Source organism: Colossoma macropomum, unplaced genomic scaffold (genome assembly GCF_904425465.1).
Source record: "Colossoma macropomum unplaced genomic scaffold, Colossoma_macropomum, whole genome shotgun sequence".
Classification (NCBI taxonomy): domain Eukaryota; kingdom Metazoa; phylum Chordata; class Actinopteri; order Characiformes; family Serrasalmidae; genus Colossoma; species Colossoma macropomum.
This window is the reverse complement of record NW_023494802.1, coordinates 38,572,944-38,596,343: the sequence shown is the minus strand read 5'-3', so window position 1 is coordinate 38,596,343 and position 23,400 is coordinate 38,572,944. Positions and strand designations below refer to the sequence as shown.

Genomic DNA, 23,400 nt, shown 5'->3' with positions numbered 1-23,400 from the left:
ATGAGATAATTTTACTTGATATGTTTTTATTTTCTGCAGTGTATATGATCAATACAACTTAATAACAACACAACCTATACAGCAGAAACTTAAGCAAGGCTTTTTTTTGCAAATAAGCCTGGATAATATAAGCTTGATTCATTGAATCCTCTCCTGCTCTGTATCTGCCCTGTGTTTGAGAGACACTTCGCTCCACCCCATTTCTGGTAGAAGACGTTAGAGCGTAAACACTGCACTTCCTCCACAGATAACAAAACCAGACCAAACCGGTTTGACTGAAAGCAAAACTCAGTGGCTCCGTTCAGTGAGTCTCAGTGGGCTCTAGCTCTTCTTTTTTGGGCAGAGTTTGGAGAGAAAGCACAGAGTTAATTATGAAGTACATAATTTACTTCCTAACTTGATGACGAAGGACTTTTCAGTTAGAAGATGGAAATGTCCACTGCAGTTCCCAGCAGTCCCACTGAGACCAACATAACAGCTCAGACTGGAGGAAACATCTGTGCGCCTGTTCTCCATGGAAGTCATTTTCAAGGTCCTGTAAATATTACCATTATACATGGAGGTAAGTGACATATTATTAGAAATTGTGCGTCAGTTAATGCATCTGTTTTTCTGACTGAGTATTTAAAGTTATATACAAGCTGCATATTTTGCGGGGATGGTCATAATTTATGTATGCATCAGTCTGTTTTTTTAATTGTTGAGGTGGCGATGAAAAGCAATAATAGACCAATAATTTTTGCTGTTTTACCATTTTCTACTCGCTCTTCCTCCTCATTAGGTTTGTTTTTCATCCCTCGCTGTTTAGCAGTTTGGTCTGAGTATGCAGTTTTAAGTAGCTTCAATAATTTCTGTTCTTGCTTCTCCAGGCCAGGATGTCTGCAGTTCAAGTAGCAACAATGTTCATGCTGGAGTCTCTCCTTGTGTTCCTGCTCTCACTGAAGGTAACATGCATGTTGATTTCACTGGTTGTTTACAATTTGTTGACCCTAAAGTTTCCTTTTAAATATTAATGTTTTTATTGTTTTATTGCATTACATCTAAACTACATTGCCAGGGAATGCATATGATTGTGAACCCTACCAGGTATTTTCATGATAAGTAATGCAAAATGCAAAATATTTTTATACAGCTTTGATGATTAATAGATCCTTAAGTCCATTGTTCCCTCAGATTTCACAGCAGAAACAAATTTGTTTTCCCCCAGTGTTAATGTAACCACACTGTGTACAAGTGTGCATGATTTATGTTAAGCTGCAAGTTTTCATTAAGATATTTATGATCCAACTGCCAATATTGATAGGCATTTTAATTACAAAAGAATATATTTTAGGTGACTGGACTTCACTGTTCACATGCGTTTAAGACTGCATTCTATTTTTTTGCACCATCAGCTGATGCAGGTAAAATAGAGCCATTGTATAAATAAACTTTAGGTTAAGCATTGCAGTATTTCTTCCTGAAGGTGCATTATCAATGTTTTCATCATGATTAACACATGAGTGAACCCTAAAACCTAATTTCCATACGTTAAAATATTTTTGTGGTTTTTTTTTCAGCATGCAAACAGTAAAAGTTTGAATCATCACTGGCTTTACATGTGATATAATAGCCCTGAACTAACCAACATTTGTGCATTTCGAGACATTGTTTGAATTTGACTACTAGCACAAACACTAAATATAAGTTTCCAGTCTCAGTCCTGGCACATTTTTGTTCTTTGTCTCATCTAGCACACCTCAGTCAACTCATTCCCTTTATAAGAAGTTCCCTGTGGACTGGACTGGATGTGTAAAGTGCAGAAAGGGCATGTGTTGCATAACCTGCATTGTAGATCACATGGCTATGCTAAGGAGATGGCTATGGCAGTTTGAAAATGATGCTTGATATTGCACATGCTGTAGTCTGAGAACAGTTCATAACTGAAAACAAATAATTTCACTGTAACTTATATAAGCACAAGGACTTAATTTATTTAAAATATTTTTATTTTGAAGTATACACCATGAACAGGCACTCTGGTGTGACTGTAATCTTTGCACACAGGATTAATTTCAATATTTCTGAATGAGATGTACAGGGACTTCTGCTTGAAACATTTACAAATGTTTTTGTTTTCTGTACTGACTTTTCAGATTTGATAACTGTATACAAGGATTACAAAGAAAAACTGGGGAACAAATCTAAAAGAATTAATGAAGGAATCTCACAACATGGAACATTACACCATCTGAATGAGATCTACACAGAGCTCTACATCACAGAGGGAGGGAGTGGAGAGGTCAATAAAGAACATGAGGTCAAACAGATTGAGACAGCATCCAGGAGACCAGCAACAGAGGAGAAACCCATCAAATGCAGTGACCTCTTTAAAGACAAATCCATCAGAACTGTGCTGACTAAAGGAATTGCTGGAATTGGAAAAACAGTCTCTGTGCAGAAGTTCATTCTGGACTGGGCTGAAGGAAAAGCAAATCAGGACGTCCACTTCATATTTCCACTTCCATTTAAGGAGCTGAATTTGATGAAGGAGAAGAAACTCAGCCTGATGGAGCTTCTTCATCACTTTTTCCCAGAAACAAAAGAATTACTATTAGTAGATTGTATTTCCCACAAAGTCATGTTTATCTTTGATGGTCTGGATGAGTGTCGACTTCCTCTAGATTTCCAGAACAATGAGAGCTTGTTATATGTAACAGATTCAGCCTCAGTGGATGTGCTGCTGACAAACCTCATCAAGGGAAATCTACTTCACTCTGCTCTCTTCTGGATAACCTCTCGACCAACAGCAGCCAATCAGATCCCTCGTGGATGTGTTGACCTGGTGACAGAAGTACGAGGGTTCAGTGACCCTCAGAAAGAGGAGTACTTCAGGAAGAGAATCAGTGACCAGAGCCTGGCCACTAAAATCATCTCACACATGAAGTCCTCAAGAAGCCTCTACATCATGTGCCACATCCCAGTCTTCTGTTGGATTGCAGCCACTGTTCTAGAGAGACTGTTGGGTGAAGCAGAGAGTGGAGAGATCCCCAAGACTCTGACTCAAATGTTTACACACTTCCTGATCTTTCAGATCAAACACAAGGACCAAAAGTACCATGGGAAATGTGACACTGATCCTCAGCAGACTAGAAAGATGATTCTGGCACTGGGAAAACTGGCTTTCCAACAGCTGGAAAAAGGCAATCTGATCTTCTATGAGGAAGACCTGAGAGAGTGTGGCATTGATGTCAGAGAAGTGTCAGTGTACTCAGGAGTTTGTACTCAGATCTTCAGAGAGGAATTTTGGATGTACCTGGGGAAGGTGTTCAGCTTTGTGCACCTGAGTGTTCAGGAGTTTCTGGCTGCTTTATATGCATTTCTCTCCTTCATCAGCAGAGATGAAACAAAAGAGTTTACCTCTGATCTCTGTTGTATTTTCAAAGAGTCCAAAATGTCAGACTTCCTCAAGTCTGCAGTGGACAAGGCCTTACAGAGTGAGAATGGACACCTGGACCTTTTCCTCCGCTTCCTTCTGGGCCTCTCACTGGAGTCCAATCAGACTGTCTTACGAGGCCTACTGACACAGACAGGAAGCAGCTCTCACAGCAAAGGGGAAACAGTCCAGTACATCAAAGAGAAGATCAGGGAGAATCCCTCTCCAGAAAAATCCATCAATCTGTTCCACTGTCTGAATGAACTGAATGATCATTCTCTACTGCAGGAGGTCCAAACATACCTGAGTAAGAAGGATTACAGTCGTCTCCGTGGACTCAGTCTGTCTCCTGCCCAGTGGTCAGCCCTGGTGTTTGTGTTACTGAATTCAGAAGAAGAGCTGGATGAGTTTAACTTGCGTAAATATGACAGATCAGAGGAATGTCTTCTAAGGTTACTGCCAGTCATCAAAGCATCCAGAAGAGCTGTGTGAGTATTTTAGTTATAAATCTGTACCTGTACTATTTCTTATTTAATATAACACCAGATGATACTACACTGATGAAGGAAAATGGTTTTCATTAGTTATACTAATCAGCTTCCACCAAACCACCAATAGTTCAATAGACTAAAATATGTGTGTGTGATATTGTTCTGATGTATTATCATTTCTCTCCCAGATTGTGTAATTGTAGTCTCACAGAGAAAAGCTGTGCAGCTCTGTCCTCAGCTCTCAGCTCAAACTCCTGTATGAGAGAACTGAACCTCACTAACAATGACCTGCTGCAGGATTCGGGAGTGAAGAAGCTCTCTACTGGTCTGAAGAGTCCTCACTGTAAACTGGAGATACTGAAGTAAGATTATATTATTATTTCTCACTGTGGTGGTGGTGGTGGTGGTGGTGTGTGTGTGTGTGTGTGTGACATTTTTCTGATGTATTGTCATTTCTCTTCCAGGCTGTGTGACTGTAATCTCACAGAGGAAAGCTGTGCAGCTCTGTCCTCAGTTCTCAGCTCAAAATATTCAAGTCTGAGAGAACTGAACTTGAGTTACAATGAACTGCTGCAGGATTCAGGAGTGAAGCTGCTTTCTGCTGGACTGGAGGATCCACACTGTCAGCTGGAGATACTTGGGTGAGATCATCACTTCCTCACTGTGGTTGTGTTTATGTTTATAGCCCTTTGTTGAAATACTTTTACCGCTGATGTTCTACTTTCTGTCATTCACTCTTGCAACCAGGTAAACATGGTAGTTTACCAGGATACACACATTCTTACTCACCATAAACGTTCCTGTAAACAGGACATCACATCTTCAGCATGAACATCAGAACAGCTCCTTAATTTTTGAATCATGTGCATAAAGTACATTTTCTCGGGGACAATGAAACGTCACAGAATCATATGTGCTTTGCTGGTCATGCTGCATTGCTTTTGAGCAGTAGCGGCCATGCACAAATGCAGGGTAGATGTTTTTGATGCTTCTCTCTAGGACCATGTGGACTATACACTCCTGTGGCATTTTCATTTCATTTCATTCTCAAAACTACACCAAACAGATGTAAAAACAAAAGCATCACAGAAACATTTCATTTCACTGACTGCAATCTAAACATCTCTGTAATTTCCCATTAAATGTACTAGGTCTCATATCAGGTAAATTGCTGGGTCAGCTTTGCCAGAATTCCAAAACTAGTTTGCTCTCACACTGAACTCCTTACTGTATAATTAATGCTAAATTCCTGGTTAAAAATGCATGTGTGAAATTGGTGTGTGTGTATTGATCTGTAAGTGTGAGGAGTTCTTCTCCTTCTCTCTGCAGGCTGTCTAACTGCAGTATTACATACAAAGGCTGTGCTGCTCTGGCTTCAGCTCTAAAATCAAACCCCTCCTCTCACCTGAGAGAGCTGAACCTGAATCGCAATAAACTAGGGCAGTCAGGTATGAAGCTGCTCTCTGATCTACTGGATGATCCACATTGTAAACTGGAGGCATTACAGTGAGTTATTGACTATTGACTACACACACCTAACAAGAAATACTGAGGAACTCTGTGTACCAATGGATAAAAAGCTAATTTTGGCTGTACAACACTGGATTAACACAAGATTAACACAAACTGAATATGAAAAAAAAGAGTTTTCAATCCATTGTTTTCTTCAATGTTTATTGCTCGTCACATTTTTTTCATGTTTTCTCAAATTGCTAGGTAAACTACTTGTCAATCAAATGTGTTAACCCACCTCCCTAAGAACTGCAACCTGCTTTAAGCCAGAGACAAGATGTACCTTGCTTTTTATAAAATTGTCATCTGGGCTGCAGCCCCTTAAGGGCTGCAAACTGGGCATCAGACCACCTAATAACTGGGGACAAGTGAAGTGCAGGGTTTACATGAGCAGTGAAACAGTGGAGCCATCAACAAGCTCGAGACAAAAAAGTAAAAGAAAGTTACATTTTTGAAAGAGTACCATGGACTGCAAGCACACATTGCAGCATCATGGCACATATGTTTTCTCACATAAGTACATCGGACTTTGAAAGTGAAATTGTAATTACTTTGATGGCAAAAATTCTTTCTGTACTTCAAGGTTTTTATCTGAGACTAGCTGATGTGTTTGCTGCTATTGTTAATGGAAGCCTTCCAGCAACATGCTATTGAGACACTAAAGCAAATTTATGGCTGGTTTTAAAAAGCAGAGAAAAACTTACTGCAAAACTATCCATCTGCAGTTGTTAAGTAAACTGAGTGGCATATGTACTCAGCCACATTTGTAATATCTCTATCGATTTTATGAGCGGTCCTCCCATGTTGCTTCTTTGAATGTATTTGCATGTGGGAAAAAAGCATATTCTGCATTTTTCACTGCACACCCAATATACCTCACCTTTATGGTTGCATGTCACTGTCACACATAACATGCGAAAATGCCTTACAGAAGGCAAAGCACATGTACGAAGGAGAGGATTGAGACAGGTAAATATTAGCACAGAGATTTTTTGTTAGGATCACTCTAGCAGTCATGATCATAGGTTATATTGAGGGTTAAAGCTGAAGCAGAATTGGTGTTAGTCAAATCCAAATACAGGTCATTGTTGAAACTTCTTCTGTGCCGCTCAAAGAAAAATCAGGAGACCCAGGGTTGCAGAAATGATGTCTTTATTCAAAGAAAGCACTCTGTCCATCTACAGAAAACCCCATCTGAACAACAGGTCTGCATGCAGGATTTAAAATATTTTCCCTTCAGCTGTTGGTCCATCTGCTTTATGTCAGGACAATAGCCATTCTTTTGTAAAGCATACAAGTGGCTGTGCATATGGAAGCCTATAAATGTAGCTGTTTATGCCATTATTAGGGACAAAAAACACTATATTGTAAGTCAGGAAATTCCTCAGCGAAGTAGACATCTGCTAGCTGAATAAAATAAATAACACTGTATAGACAGCTCAAAATCAAGTACTATTGGGAAAATATAAACAATACAAGCTACAAATAAATATATAACTGCTGGATTTCCTGATGGGCACACCTCAGTCTGCCAGGATTGGAGACTAAACCTCCATTACACGGACTATAAACACAGGGAGCCCCCCCCCGGGGTTCATACTGAGTCCTATGCTGTACACCCTGTTCACCCATGACTGTGTTGCCTTCTACAGTAACACCTCCACCATCAAAATTACTGGTGATACCACTCTCATGGGACTGATCATTGGGGATGATGGGATGGCATAAAGGACAGAGGTGGCAAACGTGGTGGAATGGTGCCAGGTCAACAGTCTTTCCTTAAATGATGACTAAACAAAGGAGATGATTGTGAACTATCTGAGGAGAGCAGAGCAGCACAAGGCACTACCCAGTAATCAGACAGAGGTAGAGAGAGTGAAAACCTTCAAATTTTGTGGTCATCATGAGTGAAGATCTCACCTGGTCTCATAACACAACTGGTTATAAAAGCGCACCTTGCACCTAACGGCCCTCCTAACAACCATCAGAACACCTTATATTCTACTGACATAAGTCTGAATATATGTAATGAAACTTGAGAATATGGAATGAAAGTCTCAATCAATCAATCAATCAATCAACTTTTATTTAAACTTAGAATACATTGAGGGAGATCCTCACTTACAATGTAGTAGACCAATAGGGATTGAGAAGTTGGGTAGTAAAAATTTATCAAACGTTATAATAAAATAATAAAAATCATAATGGTAACATTTAATAATAAAAAGGTACCAATAAACCATTAAATCAATAAACCATTAAAATGTAAAAAAGTAAAAAGTAAAACAATAGCTAACACAGCTAAAACATACAAAAAATCATATGAAAGTTAAGTAAAATCAAATAAAGCAGTGTCAGGCTGATTGGTGGTGGTTAGAGGGACTAAAAGTTTAAAATGTTCATGTGACCAGAGAGCGAAGCTTTAGAGTTTCCTGTAATGAAATCCAGCTCACTGGTGCAATAGATAAAAGTAGATTTTCCCAGCTCAGTAAAAGCTCTCGGCACCTGAAGGCTGATCTGTTCACTAGAACGAGTCTGATGAACTGCATTATTTACATGGAGCATTGCTGCGCTTCACAATGGCAAACAGTCAGTAAGAGCTTTATAGATGAAAAGAAGCCAATGTGTCTCCCGACACATTGTGGTATACAGTCTAGAGATTTCAGAGTAGTTACAGGTGCATATCTGTGTAACAGATATATGGAATGAAACTTGAGAATATGGAATGAGGTATGACGTCATTGAGGCACTAGCACCATCTTGTTTTTTTGATGTGTGATATTATCTCATACAGATTGATGGGTTGGAAAATGTGTTTATATATATATGTACACACACACACACATATACACACACAAGTTGCTTTTACTTAGTCATTTGTATTTATATGGTGCTTGTTTAGCACTTTGTAGTTTGTACACCTGTAAGAGTGTGTATTAAGTGTGTATTAAGGATGTTTCTGCTGATTATGTTCTTCAGTGGAGTCTGATATCTGACTGTGATTGGTGTGAGTTCATATCTGATGATTCTCTCCTCTCCAGCATCTGAACGCCATCCAACTGATTTGCTCTCACACCCAGAGGGCTATGAGGACAGGATGAAGTCTTAGTACAAACACACACACTCAGTATATGCTTCTACATGGTACCGTGTGTGTTTGGATTCCTGCCTGTGAAATCTGTGAACTCGACTGTGGTCAAGTCATAACATCACTTTCTGTGCATCAGTGGCTGTAACTCCAGCGACCCGTCTGTCAGACTACTCACGTTGGTGGATGACCCCACACTGGTGATAAGAATGTGTACATGAGTTCAACATGCTAAACTCATAATAGCTATAATAGCTTTACTGAATAGTGACAGAATTCATAATGAGGATGCCCTGGTTTTTACAGAAAAAGAAAGCTGCCTTTTGTATTTCAGTGATATTTATATAAATTTGTATAGTTTTTTGAGAAAAAAATCTCATCAGTGCTTTTTATATTCTTTCATATGTGAATTCCACTTTTTATGTTACGAAAGTGACTTTGGTTTGTGAAAGTATTTGTTTTTCAGCTACAGCACAGCTAAGCTAAATTCTCGGAAGAAAACAAACTGTGATGATCAATGGAGAGCTTTGACGTTTACTTTTTTAATTTGGGGAAATAAAGTTGTGAAGATGAAGGAACTCACTGCTTTAGGCTCAAATTGTATTATCTTCTTATATGGGTGCAAATGAAATGCACTTCCAACCTTGTGCCCTGTTGGAACCCTGATGCACCAAATAGCAGATACTGGCCTTCTGCAAACACCTTCCTGTAAATACAGAAAACATGGAGAGGCATCTTTTAGTTTTTATGTTTCTAAACTCAATTCCACCTTCTATTAGACAGTCAAGCTCTATTCACATGTTTAAGAAACATTTGAAAAGAGAGCTGAAAAGCTTGAATGAGAAAAGGACTGAAAAGTCTCATTTTGAAGTCACTGAAAAGTGGCCAGATTTGGGTGTGGCTTTGTTTGTTTTGTGTTGTTTGTTTGGTGTGAAAATTAATTAAAGTTAATGGCTGCTGCAACCTTAAACTTTGCCTCCTGTGTCCTTCTTAAGCCCAGTAGCACAGGTTATGCTACAGTTTCTCTTAGTGGTACTTAGAACTTAATCTGTCATTGTCTTGTCTATCTATAAATAAAGATATTATTATTATTATTATTATTATTACCATGAAAATTCAACATGAGCCTTATGCTCATTCAATCATGGCAACATGCCATGAACTTTGTCCCTCCCTTTTTAACCTTTTTATGCCAGCTCACTTCATACTACTACTACTCAAAATCTTTCATAATAAATGAGGTCTGTCTTATATAGATGGTCAATTGGTCATTGAAACCTTGAGATGGGAGGACTAAAATTTAAAAAAATCTATGAAATCAAGTCCACCTTATTTCTATAGCACATGTAAAAGACAACAAATGTCAACCAAAGTGCTGCACAATAATATCAGTCAAAATAACCATTAGTAACAAATCAAAAATACACAATACATTCAACAAGGAAAGCAGCATGCATACAAAAACAAATCAAGTAAAAGCAATGAAACAAATAGAAGAGCTACACTGGCAAGACAAACCCAACCAGGATAGAACAGATAGTGAGTGCATAATCATTGAAAGGACTTAAAAGCCTGAGAAAATAAATGTTTTCAGATTCGACTTAAAACATATATTGTAGGTGAGTTGCAGTAGTCAAGGAGATAAAAGCGTGAACAACAATGTCCAGATCCTTAAAAGACAAAATGCTTTTAATTTTTGTTACATTCCGAAGTTGAATAAAGCTAACTCTCACAACAGCGTTTATTTGCTTCTCAAACTTAAGGGCAGAATCAAAAATAACACCAAGGTTATTTACATGGCTATGTACATAAGATGATAGTGGTCCTAGATCATTTTTATAGCTCGGGCCAAATTTGGATTTCCGAAAATAATAATCTTTTTTGTTTTAGTTTAGATTGAGAAAGTTCTTAGACATCCAGCAGTTTATCCCCAGACAATCACAAAATGAGGTGTATAAAAGCCATTTTCACCTGATTTAAGCAAGAGGTGTGTTATCTTGACAGAAAAGGTTCTGTTTTCCAGAAAAGAGGGAAACCACTTCAGCGCAGTATCCTGGATGCCAACAATTCACTTCAAGCAATCCAACAAAATGGTGTGATCGACAGTGTCAAAGGCTGCGCTAAGGTCTGTGAGGATTAAAATAGCACACTTTGCAGAAATAATGGCTAAAAATAAGTCATTAATTACCTTAAGAAGAGCAGACTCAGTACTATGATGTGATCCAAAACCTGATTGAAATCTATCTTGGATATTATGTATGTTTGTTAAAAAAACGAAAAATTTGGTTTAAAATTGTTGAGGACCAATGTATCTAAGCCAGGCTTTTTAAAAGAGGCTGAATGACTGTATGTCTAAAACAAGAAAGAACTACGCCATTGTTGAGACTGCTCTTTATCATAAACAACAGACAGCAGCACATCCTTAAGACACAGTGTGCAAAACGCATCCAGGGAGTAAGTGGTTAGCTTCATAATTAAATTGGTTAGATAAGTCATTGACACAGGCTCAAACTCATTAAGGAAAACAGAACAAGTAGGTAAATCAAAGGGATCGTGGGCCAGAGATAGGTGCCCTTTTGTCCATTTTGCAGATAAAAATCCTCATAAAATCTTCACAAATTTCAGCAGTAGAATGCAGTATCTTATTAATTGTTTTAAAAAGAAGGACTATGGGAATGTTTGGTGATTATGCTGAGTATTTTGTTCTAGCAGCTTTCACCACGCACTGATAGTTAGACATTCTCTGAAAATTTAGTAGGAGACTTGAAGCTTGTCTCTTTTCCATTTCCGTTCTGCCTTCCTGCATATGGGAGGCAAATCCAGCCAAAAAGAAATTAAAATTAAAACAATAAAATGTAAATGCAAACCTCTTTTTAACATTTCTTTTTCCAAACATCTGTGCAAATATCCTGCCAAAATTGAAAATGAAATGAAATACCTACATTTACAATTTCATTTTTCACATGCAATTTTACATTCATTTCATTTTAGTCATTATTCTGGTATTTCATGGCCATATCTAAAATGAAAAAGCTAATAGAGAAAAGAAAACCCAAGCTTCCCTTTGGCTTTTCTTCATGAAATGCAGAATATGTGTCAAAACTAACATCAAAATGCAATGTTTACGTTCTTATTTCTTTTTTATAGCAATCAGCTGCATATCTGACAATATTAAAATGAAAATGCAAAATGGATAAATCAACAGCAAAGTGACAGTTCGTGATTCAGTTTTCGGTGTGGACGCGCTATAAGTGTCAGAATGAAAAGGCAAATGCAAACAAACATCACCGCCACCTGCTGGAGATTTACTTTACATTTGTTACTTTTTGTTTCCGTTTTCAAACTGACTAACATGCAAACATATGTTAATTAGCACTAGGCGGGGCCACGGGGTACATTTTAAGACATCCTCAGACGAGCGTCATTATTGAACCATGGCTGAGAACTTCTTCTGAATATATTGCGTTTAACTGGATCAATTAAATCTATAATATTAGCTCATGTAGAATTGAACAAAGCAGTCAGCTCATCAGCGCTAGTGCCTTGACAAGGATTCTCAATTATACAAACTAGGGGAGAATTTATAGAGGCAGATGAAATCTGACAGTGTGCAATGTGATGACAGACTGCGTTTGAAACACAAACATGCACCTGCTAGCTCTAAATTGCACACTGAGAAACCAAATCACATAACAAGGTCCAAAGTATGTCTAGGCACATGTGTAGGGCTAGTAACAGACTGAGTCTACAGACTTGGATGAAGAGCAGATATGAATATTAAAATCACCAAGAATCTGAACTCGCTAGGCAAAATAACTGATAAAAAGTAAGAAAATTCCTAAAGAAAATCCCTGTTGATATTTGGAGGTCTGTAACCTAGAGCACAAAGTACAGACCACGACAACTCCACTTTACACAGCTGCACTTCAAAACTTGGATACTCTCCCACAGTCAACAAATGGCATTTAAAATGATCTCTAAAAATAGTTGCAAGGCCTCCCCCTCGGCCAGTTGTTCTAGGTGTATATAAAAAGTTACAATTATTTGAAGACAACTCAACAAGCGGGCTTGAATCACCAGAAGTTAACCAGGAACCAGCTTTCAGTCACAAAGATAAAGTATAGGCCATGGGAGACAAAGAAATCATTCAATATTAAAGGTCTTATTCAGCAGTGACCTTGTGTTGACTAATCAATTGGTCATCAATTGTTAGCAAACGTTATTTTAACTAGCACCAGTGGTTACTAAAGTTGTCACTGCTGCTTCAAGCCAATGGTTTAGGAGGACAGTAGCAAAACGCTGAGCAAATAGATGGAATGTGCCCATCCACAGCAATACTTCCACACACGCAGAGATTACAATGGGATCCCTGGTGAATGCAGCACGGGTGTCAAGCTATTCATATAACAACACAGCATGCGTAAGTCTGAGGAGCCAGGCAAGCCTTCGAATTAAAGTGCAGCAGTTCTGATTTCAAGTAGGGAGGCACTTCACAATTTATGTGAAAGTGTGTGGAGGACTCGAGATCACTATGTGAGACATAGTACAATCCATAAATAAATCCAAACAGGACTAGGATCACCAGATGAATACTCACAGCACACATCCCGAATTCCCTATTTGTACACACATTCGAGTTAAAACAACATAAGCCACTAAAACCACTAAACCTCCTCGGAGCCTGTGTCTAGGAAAAGTAGTTGAAACTACCTACCCGACACCATGAACCACCAGCAACTTGCAAAGTGGGAGCTTACTCATGACTCACGAATAGCCTGACAGACATCAAGTGGAACAGGGCAGGAAGGGCTTGTGTTAGGCTTGTGACAAAATTCAGATGAGTCAGATGTTGTGAAATCCACTTTAAAAGATTCATCCAGGCTGTACCTTGTCCTCGTAATCTCAAAAAGTAGCATCAATCCACTAGCCAAAAATTCAAATCCACCAGCCATTATTTTATTATTATTATTATTATTATTATTATTATTATTATTATTATTATTATTATTTATATTGTTGTTGTTGTATTTTTACTATGATTAACAAGAGGCTACTTTTTATGAACACAAGTCTGTCAGTCCACTCTGTCTTTTGAAGCCATGAAGTGATTTGCAAACTTGTGAATCAAATGACAGAAATCCACTCTCTGTAGAAGAGGACATGGGTAAAATGGTATTAAAAAACAGCTCAGAAGTTCCTTTATTTTTGTTCAAAGACATCCCAAAATGAATGAAAGTGACAAGAGGAAACATTGGAAGGCAAATGCTGGAGGTCTGAAGCAAAAACGGCACTTCCTTTTTAAAGGTGAAACCAGTCTAAACCAGTTTAACTGAAACAGAAACACGGAAACACTAGGAATCTCATAGTGCAGATAGTCTAAATATTAATTGTGAACTGAAATCCTCAGCAGTGGTGCTTTTGTGAAAAGAGCATATACAATGAAGAGAAAGGCATTTACTGTCACAAAGGTAATTACTGTAATATCAAATTACTTTCTGAGATAATCAGAGACTTTTTAGTTAGAAGATGGAAGCTTCCACTCCAGCTCACACCGGTCCTGCCCAGACCAACATGACAGCTCAGACAGGAGGAAACATCTGTGCTCCTGTTCTCCATGGGAATAATATTCAAGGCAGTGTTACAGTTATATACAACACACAGGGAGGTAAGTGATGTAGCTTAATAAAATGTGTATGAACTGTTGGGCCTGTTTGTTCAGATGAATGTTTAAAGTTATACATGAGCTGAATATTGTGCAAGGATAGTTATTAATTATTTACATATCCATCTATATGCTTAATTTTGGAGGTGGTTACAACAATATGGTTCACTGTGACTGCTACTACACATACAGTTCCCTCCAGAAATATGGGCATCCCTGGAAAACATGAACAAAATGGCCAGTAAAAAAACATTCCGCACTATTTATCCTTTTGATATATCATTCGAAATATTAACATAAACTAATCTTTATTTGAAGCACAATGCTGGAAAAAAAATTACATCACAAAATAAATCATCAGAAGAGGGCAAAACCAAGTTTTACTGTAAGTTAACGTAACACTCCGTTTCCAAAAAAATTGGGATGCTGTGCAAAATGTAAAAAAAATAAAAACAGAACGCAATGATGTGCAAACCATTTAAATGAAATTGATAAAAACCAACATATCAAACACTGAAACTGTGAAAGCTAATTGCTTGTTAAAAAATAAATTTTGAATTTGATGCCAGCACCACATCTTTAAAAAGTTGGGAGGGGCAACAAAACACTGACAAAGTTGTGTAATGCTAAAAATACACCTGGTGGAATTTCACAACTAATTAGTTTACTTGACAACAGGTCACTAAATTTACTGGGTATCAAAAGAGCATCACAGAGAGGCTGAGTCTTTCTGAAGTAAAGACGGGAAGCAGTTCACCACTCTGTGAAAGACTGCATGCAAAAAGTGCATCAATTTAAGAATAACATTTCTCAACGTAAAATAGCAAAGAACTTCAGGATTTCATCATTACTGGTACATAATATCATTCAAAGAATCATAAAAATGAGAAAAATATCTGTATGCAAAGGCTGAAAACCGATACTGGCAGGCCGTGATCCTCAGGCCCTCAGCTGGCACTATGTTAAAAACAGACATTCTGTGGTGGAAATCACTGCATGGGCTCAGAAACACTTCTGATCACTGTATTCACAAATGCAAATTAAAACCTCACAAGGACCACACAAAGAGAAACCACATATAAACAGAATCCAGAAACACTCCCACCTTCTCTGGGCCTAAGCTCATTAAATATGGACTGAGCAAGTGGAAAAGTGTCCTGTGGTCCAACAAATCAACATTTGAAATTCTTCAAATGCATCCTCCAGGCTAAAGAAGAGAGGGACCTTCTGGTTTGTTATCAATGCCCAGTTCAAAAGCCAGCATCCATGATGGTATTGTGCATTTGTGCACAATGCATGGATGACTTGCACATCTGTAAAAGCACCATTAATGCTGAACAATATGTACAGGTTTGGGAGCAACATATGGTGCCATCCAGACGATGTCTTTTTCAGGGAAGAATGAAATAAAATCTAACTATTTCCATTTCTTTTAAAGTTCACCAGAGTATTTAGGAACACTTTAATGGTCAGCCATGACTTCTTCTTGATTCACTGGGGTTTTCATAAGAGTTGACACACAGGCCAAATGCACTCATTCATCCATCACTATGAGAAAGACTAAGGAATACAGCAGTGATCTATGACAAAAGGTTGTTGACATGCACTTGAAATGGCTAAAACAAAAGGGGCTAGACAGTTAAAAATGCCCATTTCCACCAATAGAGCAATAGTTAAAATGTTTAAAGGAACTGTAGATGTTAAGAATCTGCTGGAAATTGGACGACCCCACACACAGTGAGGAGAATAGTTTGAGTGGCCAAGCTATTTCTGAGGATTGCACCAGGGTAATTGCAGAGTTGGGATCAGATCCTATCTCTAACTACAATCAGACACCACTGATGCAACCAGTTTTTAGAGAGAGTTGCAAGAAGAAAGCCTCTGCTGTCAAGAACCAACAAACTCAAGCACTTATATTTTACCAGACATTGAACCTTTTTTTGGACTGTGTTCTTTGGACAGATGAGGATAAAATAGAGGTTTGTGTCAACAAACAAACAGAGGTGAGTTTGGCGTAGACATGCAGAAAAGCACCCCCACTGTGAAGTATGGTGGTGAATCTAGGATATTTTTCATTCAAAAGCCCTGGACAACCAGATACATTATATCACAGACTCTATAACATACCAGCACGTTAAACCAAAACTTCCTCAGCCAGAAAGCTTAGACCGGTTTCATTATTTGGGTGTTTTCTTTAAATTATTGTACTTAAAACAAAGGTTAGATTTGTGTTAATGTTTTGAATGAAAGATCAGAAGAACAAGCAATGAGGAATGTTTTTGTGGCCCATTTTGCTTATGTTTATTAGAGGTGCCAGTATTTGTGGAGTTCACTGTAAAATGAAAAGCATTATTAAAGCAACCATTACTGTTCTTTATTCCACTCTGTCTGGCAGCTTGGCATTAGCATATTTTAAGTTTTAAGTTCTAATTCTTCCTGGTGTCTCTCCTCCAGGTCAGGAAGTTTCCAGTTCCAGCACCAGTACAGTTCAGACTGGAAGTCCTACTGCTGCTCCTGCTCTCACTGAAGGTAATGTCTTAATATACATAAAATCTGCTTATTTCTTATTCATTTCAAAATTCTGTAAAACTTTTTTGTTGCACTACAAATAAACAGCATCAACAGGGAATACATTATTGAGAACACTGCCATATACTTTATGAAATCAAGATACTGTATGCAGCTGAGGTAAATAATAGACAGTAGAAACCATTGTTTCCTCTGATTTCACATCAGAAACAAACATGTTTCTCCAATATCCTATACACTGTTTTGACCTTAATAAACATAAACAGATAACACTGATCAGACATTTTATTTCTGAAAAAAATGTTGACTCTTTAATAAAGTGTTTAATGGACTTTCATGTTTTATATTTGCACAGGTTTAAGACTGATATTCAAAGATATTCTCTTTGTAATGATTCAGAAAGAGTCTGACATAAAAAAAATCTAAAAATCTAAAAATGGAATCAGAAAACTGGTATGGGTCAAGACCAATAACAAAGCCAAAGAGATATCCATATCATAGTACAAGCAATACACAGGTCAAAACCAAAGGACAAAAAATCAAAAACAAAAAAATGGACCAAGGCAAAAACATAATGAAAAAAATACAAACAAGATCAAACCACAATATACGTGCAGACAGGAAAAAAAGGCTTGGTATACACTATGAACAGGAGCGATATTTCACAAAGTACTAGTGGTAGCAAGTAGTCTTTATAGGAGCCTGTGAATGAGAAACAGGTGAAACTGATCAGGATTCTGGTGAGGCTGATCTCTGCAACTGCTCGTTATGGTGTCACATAGTCTCTCTGTAAACTCTGGGAATTGGAGTTCATTTGAGTGCTAGTGAACTACAGGCCAAAGGTCAGCATGACATTCTTTTTCTCTTTTAGACAGCTTATGCATTTAAAAATAGAGACTTTGTATAACTAAACCCTACAAAAGACATTTCAAATTTGTGGCATTTGGCAAACCCTCTTATCCAGAGGAACTTACTTTTTGATCATTTTTACAGAAGCAGGCAAAGGTAGTATTGCGAGTCTTGCCCAACTATTCTTATTAATGTAGCCTAGGGTGCTTTCCTGGGTAGGGGATCAAACCTCAGTTCACAGCGTGGAGGGCAGAGGTGTTACCCGCTATACCAAGGGTGTAAAACTCTGGTCCTGGAGGGCCAGTGTTCAGAAAAATGTGGTAATTTACCTGCTCAAATGCACCTGATTAAAATTGTATATTAATTATCAGGTTTAGTTTGAGTAGAGAAACCTCCAAACTATGCTGGACACCTGTCCTCCAGTACTGGAGTTGTGCACCTCTGCACTGTATTTCACCAATGAAGAGTTTTTGAATGTTGCTGTGCTAAGAGGTAAACTATGAGAAAGGTACTCAAAGAAGGTGGGGATTAAGCATGACCGTATTTCTTCTACTAAATTATGAATGAAACCCACTGCAAAGTACAGCAGACAGATCTCTACTTGAAACATTGGCAAACATTAAATTGTTATTTATTGTCTCTGTCTGATTAATAGATTTGGTCAGTGTATTTAGACAAAAACTGAAGAAGATATTTCACACTATTAATGAAGGAATCAGACGGCATGGAAAGTCAACCCTTCTGAATGAGATCTACACAGAGCTCTACATCACAGAGGGAGGAAGTGGAGAGGTCAATAATGAACACGAGGTCAGACAGATTGAGACAACATCCAGGAGACCAGCAACACAGGAGAACCCCATCAAATGCAATGACCTCTTTAAAGAGACACCCATCAGAACTGTACTGACGAAAGGAGTTGCTGGAATTGGAAAAACAGTCTCTGTGCAGAAGTTCATTCTGGACTGGGCTGAAGGAAAAACAAACCAAGATGTCCTCTTCATATTTCCACTTCCTTTTAGAGAGCTGAACTTCATAAAGAAAAAGCTCAATCTGATGAAGCTTCTTCATTATTTTTTCTCCAATCTGAAAAGAACTAAGATCAGTAGACTGTGAAGCTTACAAAGTCATGTTCATCTTTGATGGTCTGGATGAGTGTCGACTTCCTCTAGATTTCCAGAACAATGAGAGCTTGTGGGATGTAACAGATTCAGCCTCAGTGGATGTGCTGCTGACAAATCTCATCAAGGGGAATCTGCTTCCCTCTGCTCTCCTCTGGATAACTACTCGACCAGCAGCAGCCAATCAGATCCCTCCTGAATGTATTGACCTGGTAACAGAGGTACGAGGGTTCAGTGACCCTCAGAAAGAGGAGTACTTCAGGAAGAGAATCAGTGACCAGAGCCTGGCCAATAAAATCATCTCACACATGAAGTCTTCAAGAAGCCTCTACATCATGTGCCACATCCCAGTCTTCTGTTGGATTGCAGCCACTGTTCTAGAGAGAGTGTTGGGTGGAGCAGAGAGTGGAGAGATCCCCAAGACTCTGACTCAAATGTTCACACACTTCCTGATCTTTCAGATCAAACACAAGGACCAAAAGTACCATGGGAAAATGTGACACTGATCTTCAGCAGACCAGAGAGAGGATTCTGGCACTGGGAAAACTGGCTTTCCAACAGCTGGAAAAAGGCAATCTGATCTTCTATGAGGAGGACCTGAGAGAGTGTGGCATTGATGCCAGAGAAGTGTCAGTGTACTCAGGAGTTTGTACCCAGATCTTCAGAGAGGAGTTTGAGCTGCACCTGGGGAAGGTGTTCAGCTTTGTGCACCTGAGTGTTCAGGAGTTTCTGGCTGCTTTATATGCATTTCTCTCCTTCATCAGCAAAGATAAAACAAAACAGGTGACCACTGATCTCTCTGATATTTTCAAAATGTCAGACTTCCTCAAGTCTGCAGTGGACAAGGCCCTACAAAGTGAGAATGGACACCTGGACCTTTTCCTTCGGTTCCTTCTGGGCCTCTCACTGGAGTCCAATCAGACGCTCTTACGAGGCCTACTGACACAGACAGGAAGCAGCTCTCACAGCAAAGAGGAAACAGTCCAGTACATCAAGGAGAAGATCAGGGAGAATCCCTCTCCAGAAAAATCCATCAATCTGTTCCACTGTCTGAATGAACTGAATGATCATTCTCTAGTGCAGGAGGTTCAAACATACCTCAGAAACCAACATTTGTATCACCTCAGTGGAATCAGTCTATCTCCTGCCCAGTGGTCAGCTCTAGTGTTTGTGTTGCTGAACTCAGAAGAGGAGCTGGATGTGTTTGACCTGGGTAAATATGGCAGGTCAGATGAATGTCTTCTGAGGCTCCTGCCAGTGGTCAAAGCATCCAAAAGAGCTGAGTGAGTATTCATGCAGATTGTGTTAATGACCTGTTTCTTAATTTAATGTAACAGTGGATGATACATCACAGATTCGATTTTTTTCAGCAAATATCCAATAGTTTTGTAGATAAAATTTCCCCTTGCTATAGTATCACATATCACTGTTAGTTAGATTTCAGTAGGAAGGTGGAATAAAAGAGCATTGATAATTTCACTTTAAGTTTACACATTTTTATAGGCCATTTTTGCATTTTTCCTCCAAAATCAATTCTACACAATGATGGAATTTATAATTTATACATGAAAGGTTGATTCTACTATCATGTCTAAATCATGTTACTGGTTAAACTTACATTAGGCCAGACCCTTAAGTTCCAAACAATGGAAAGATTTTACTTGGCTGTACGAAAATTAACTAATGTTACAGATTTTTCTCATTCTCAGAAATCATTAGACCAAAATTCTTAGGCCTCCACTGGATCCACTAGTTTGGCTAGATATTGTCTAATATTATTCTTATTGTTTCATATTAGGCTGTAAAAAGAGCCTAGTAATAGTTTGTTAGAAACTCTTTCCATGTTATTTTAGAGACCTCCAGCTTGTTTTCAACAGTTGTTGAGAAATCTGTCAAAAAGTTGTTTTTCAGGATATGAAGTTGTATGGGACAAGTCTTCTTACACTAAAACTGTTTTTAAGATGTTATTGATATATTTAACATTTTGTTTATTTGATCAATCTGTCACAGCTAACACAAAGCACAGCTCACAAAGACAAAGATTCTCATAAGTGAGAGGCTGAGTATGAGTACTTAAACTGTAGATGGTTTAATCACATGCTTTGTGCAAATACAGAATATAGTGGCAGGTTTTGTACACATCTGAAATGCACAACAGAAAAGGCAGTGTCCAAATGCAACTTCATTCAGAGATATTTTATAGACCTAGTTAATGTCAAATTTCAGAATGAGACCAAGGGTGTAGTTGTTCTAAAAAATTTTGAGTAACATTTAAGGCCTTATTAGTAGACAGAAGTAGATAGTGAATTGTTTTAGAGACCAGTTGCAGTGTGCAAAATTAATGATGGATGATTGGGAAAGTTAAATCAAACAGTAGAAAAGTTTACAAAATAATTATTTCCAAAACAATTAGTAAAACTACTACAGTGAGTGCGAGAGAACTGATAAAATATCAGAGTACTAACTAGATGTTCTTTTATAATCTTTTCTTTCCCTTCTTTGTGTGTGAGATGATTTTTGACACATCATCCCTGGCTCTATGTGCAACATGGGAAATGAGAGAAAGAAATGTCAGTTTTCTGTTTTATCATAATTTCTCTTGCAGACTATATGGCTGTAATCTCACAGAGAAAAGCTGTGCAGCTCTGTCCTCAGCTATCAGCTCAAACTTCTCAAGTCTGAGAGAACTGGACCTCAGAAATAATAAACTGCAGGATTCAGGAGTGGAGCTGCTCTATGCTAGACTGAAGAATCCACACTGTAAACTGGAGAAACTGGAGTAAGAGCATCACTTTATCACTGTGTGTGTGTGTGTGTGTTTGTGTGTGTTTGTGTGTGTGATGTCAGTGTTTTGATGTATCATTATCTCTCTCCCAGGCTGTGTTATTGCAATCTCACAGAGGAAAGCTGCAAAGTTCTGTCATCAGCTCTCCACTCAAACTTCTCCAGTCTGAGAGAACTGAACCTGAGTGACAATAGTCTGCAAGATTCAGGAGTGGAGCTGCTCTCTGCTGGACTGGAGAATCCACACTGTAAACTGGAGAAATTGGAGTAAGATTATCACTTTATCACAAAGTTTCAAATTTTGAAATATGAATTCTCCATCCCTTTGCTGTATTTTACTGTAGCATAAAACATGCGATTCTAAAAGCTGCTAGGATTTGATGCTCAATGAAGTATCACATCAAGCAACCCCCTTCATAAACACTGCCACTAAAACCAGAATTCATATGTTCAGTTGACTCAAATGAATGTATCTTCCTGAGCACTACAAAATAGTGGTGTTTTGTCATATGTTCCTAACACTGAATTTCTGTGATAGCAACTGTCTGAAATGCATTGTCATACACACACAAGACCAAAACTAGTGGTACAAAAATGCATATAAATATTTTTTACCATTTTGCTTGATCTCTATAGCTTATTATCATTTTTGTTTTTAAAGAACTCACAAATAAACAGAATCAGAAAACAATAAGCAATTAAACAAGTATAATATAGAAAAGTCTGTGTGTCATGTGATGTCAGTGTTGTGTTTATATCATCTTTTTCTCTCCCAGGCTGCATAACTGTAATCTCACAAAGAAAAGCTGTGCAGCTCTGCTCTCAGCTCTCAGCTCAAACTGCAGTCTGAGAGAACTAGACCTGTGTTACAATAAACTGCAAGATTCAGGAGTGAAGCTGCTCTCTGCTGGACTGGAGAATTCATACTGTAAACTGGAGATACTGAGGTGAAGTTATTACTTTTTCACCATGGAAACAAAACAAGCAGTGTTCAAAATGTTTTTTTAAATTTTTTGAGCATCTTGCTCTGTGTTACTGCTTCCAATGACTCTGGAGTCAGTCTTGTGGTTGAACTTTTAAATATGTTGGTAGTGTGCTCTTCCATCATTTGTATGTGTCTATCATCTTTTCACTTCCAGACTGTGTAACTGTAATCTAATGGAGGAAAGCTGTGCAGCTCTGGCTTCAGCTCTCAGCTCAAACTCATCAAGTCTAAAAGACCTTAACCTTAGTAATAATAAACTGCAGGATTCAGGAGTGGAGCTGCTCTCTGCTGGACTGGTGAATCCACACTGTAAACTGGAAAAACTGGTGTAAGATCGTCACTTTATCACTGTGGATGTATATCACACACAGACTTTTCAGTGTAACTGTTTCTGTTTTTCTCTTAAACTTACACACTCACTATTGCTGTCTCATGAGCTCATATGCTCAAAACCAAGGTCAAACATTTCTAGAATGGCTTGAACATTTAGAATTGTGCTCTTCATGAACAGTCTGTGTGTGTGTATATGTGATGTCAGTGTTCTGATGTTCATCATTTCTCTCACAGGCTGTGTGACTGTAATCTCACAGAGAAAAGCTGTGCAGCTCTGTCCTCAGTTCTCAGCTCAGCTCAAAATCTGAGAGAACTGGACCTCAGTAACAATAAACTGCAGGATTCAGGAGTGGAGCTGCTCTCTACTGGACTGAAGAATCCACACTGTAAACTAGAGACACTGAGGTGAGATCTTTACCCTATCAATGTTAATGTGTTTGTTTATATTGGTCTGTAAATATGAGGAGTTTTTTCTTCTTTCTGCAGGTTGTATAACTGTGGTATTTCAGATGAAGGCTGTGCTACTCTGGTTTCAGCACTGAAATCAAACCCCTCTCACAAGAGAGCTGAATTTCAACTCCAATATTGGAAAACATAAACTCCCATAAACCAGGAGAGTCAGAAACTGCTT

General features: G+C 38.3%; 2 protein-coding genes across 2 annotated transcripts; both read left to right on the top strand.

Annotated features, from left to right (window-relative positions):
* Positions 1-248: 248 nt before the first annotated feature.
* LOC118822193 (NLR family CARD domain-containing protein 3-like) lies at positions 249-9,313 on the top strand. Its single transcript, XM_036591113.1, has 7 exons — positions 249-562; positions 870-944; positions 2,136-3,903; positions 4,095-4,268; positions 4,371-4,547; positions 5,236-5,412; positions 8,460-9,313. Exons 1-7 carry the CDS (start codon positions 427-429, stop codon positions 8,464-8,466), a joined length of 2,514 nt encoding a protein of 837 aa, XP_036447006.1. The 5' UTR covers positions 249-426; the 3' UTR covers positions 8,467-9,313.
* A 4,532-nt stretch (positions 9,314-13,845) lies between these two features.
* LOC118822198 (NACHT, LRR and PYD domains-containing protein 12-like) lies at positions 13,846-23,178 on the top strand. Its single transcript, XM_036591135.1, is given in 8 exon segments — positions 13,846-14,171; positions 16,623-16,697; positions 18,202-18,635; positions 18,637-19,163; positions 19,195-19,950; positions 21,273-21,446; positions 21,545-21,718; positions 23,004-23,178. Coding segments are annotated over 8 exon segments (2,454 nt in total). The 5' UTR covers positions 13,846-14,032.
* Positions 23,179-23,400: the final 222 nt, after the last annotated feature.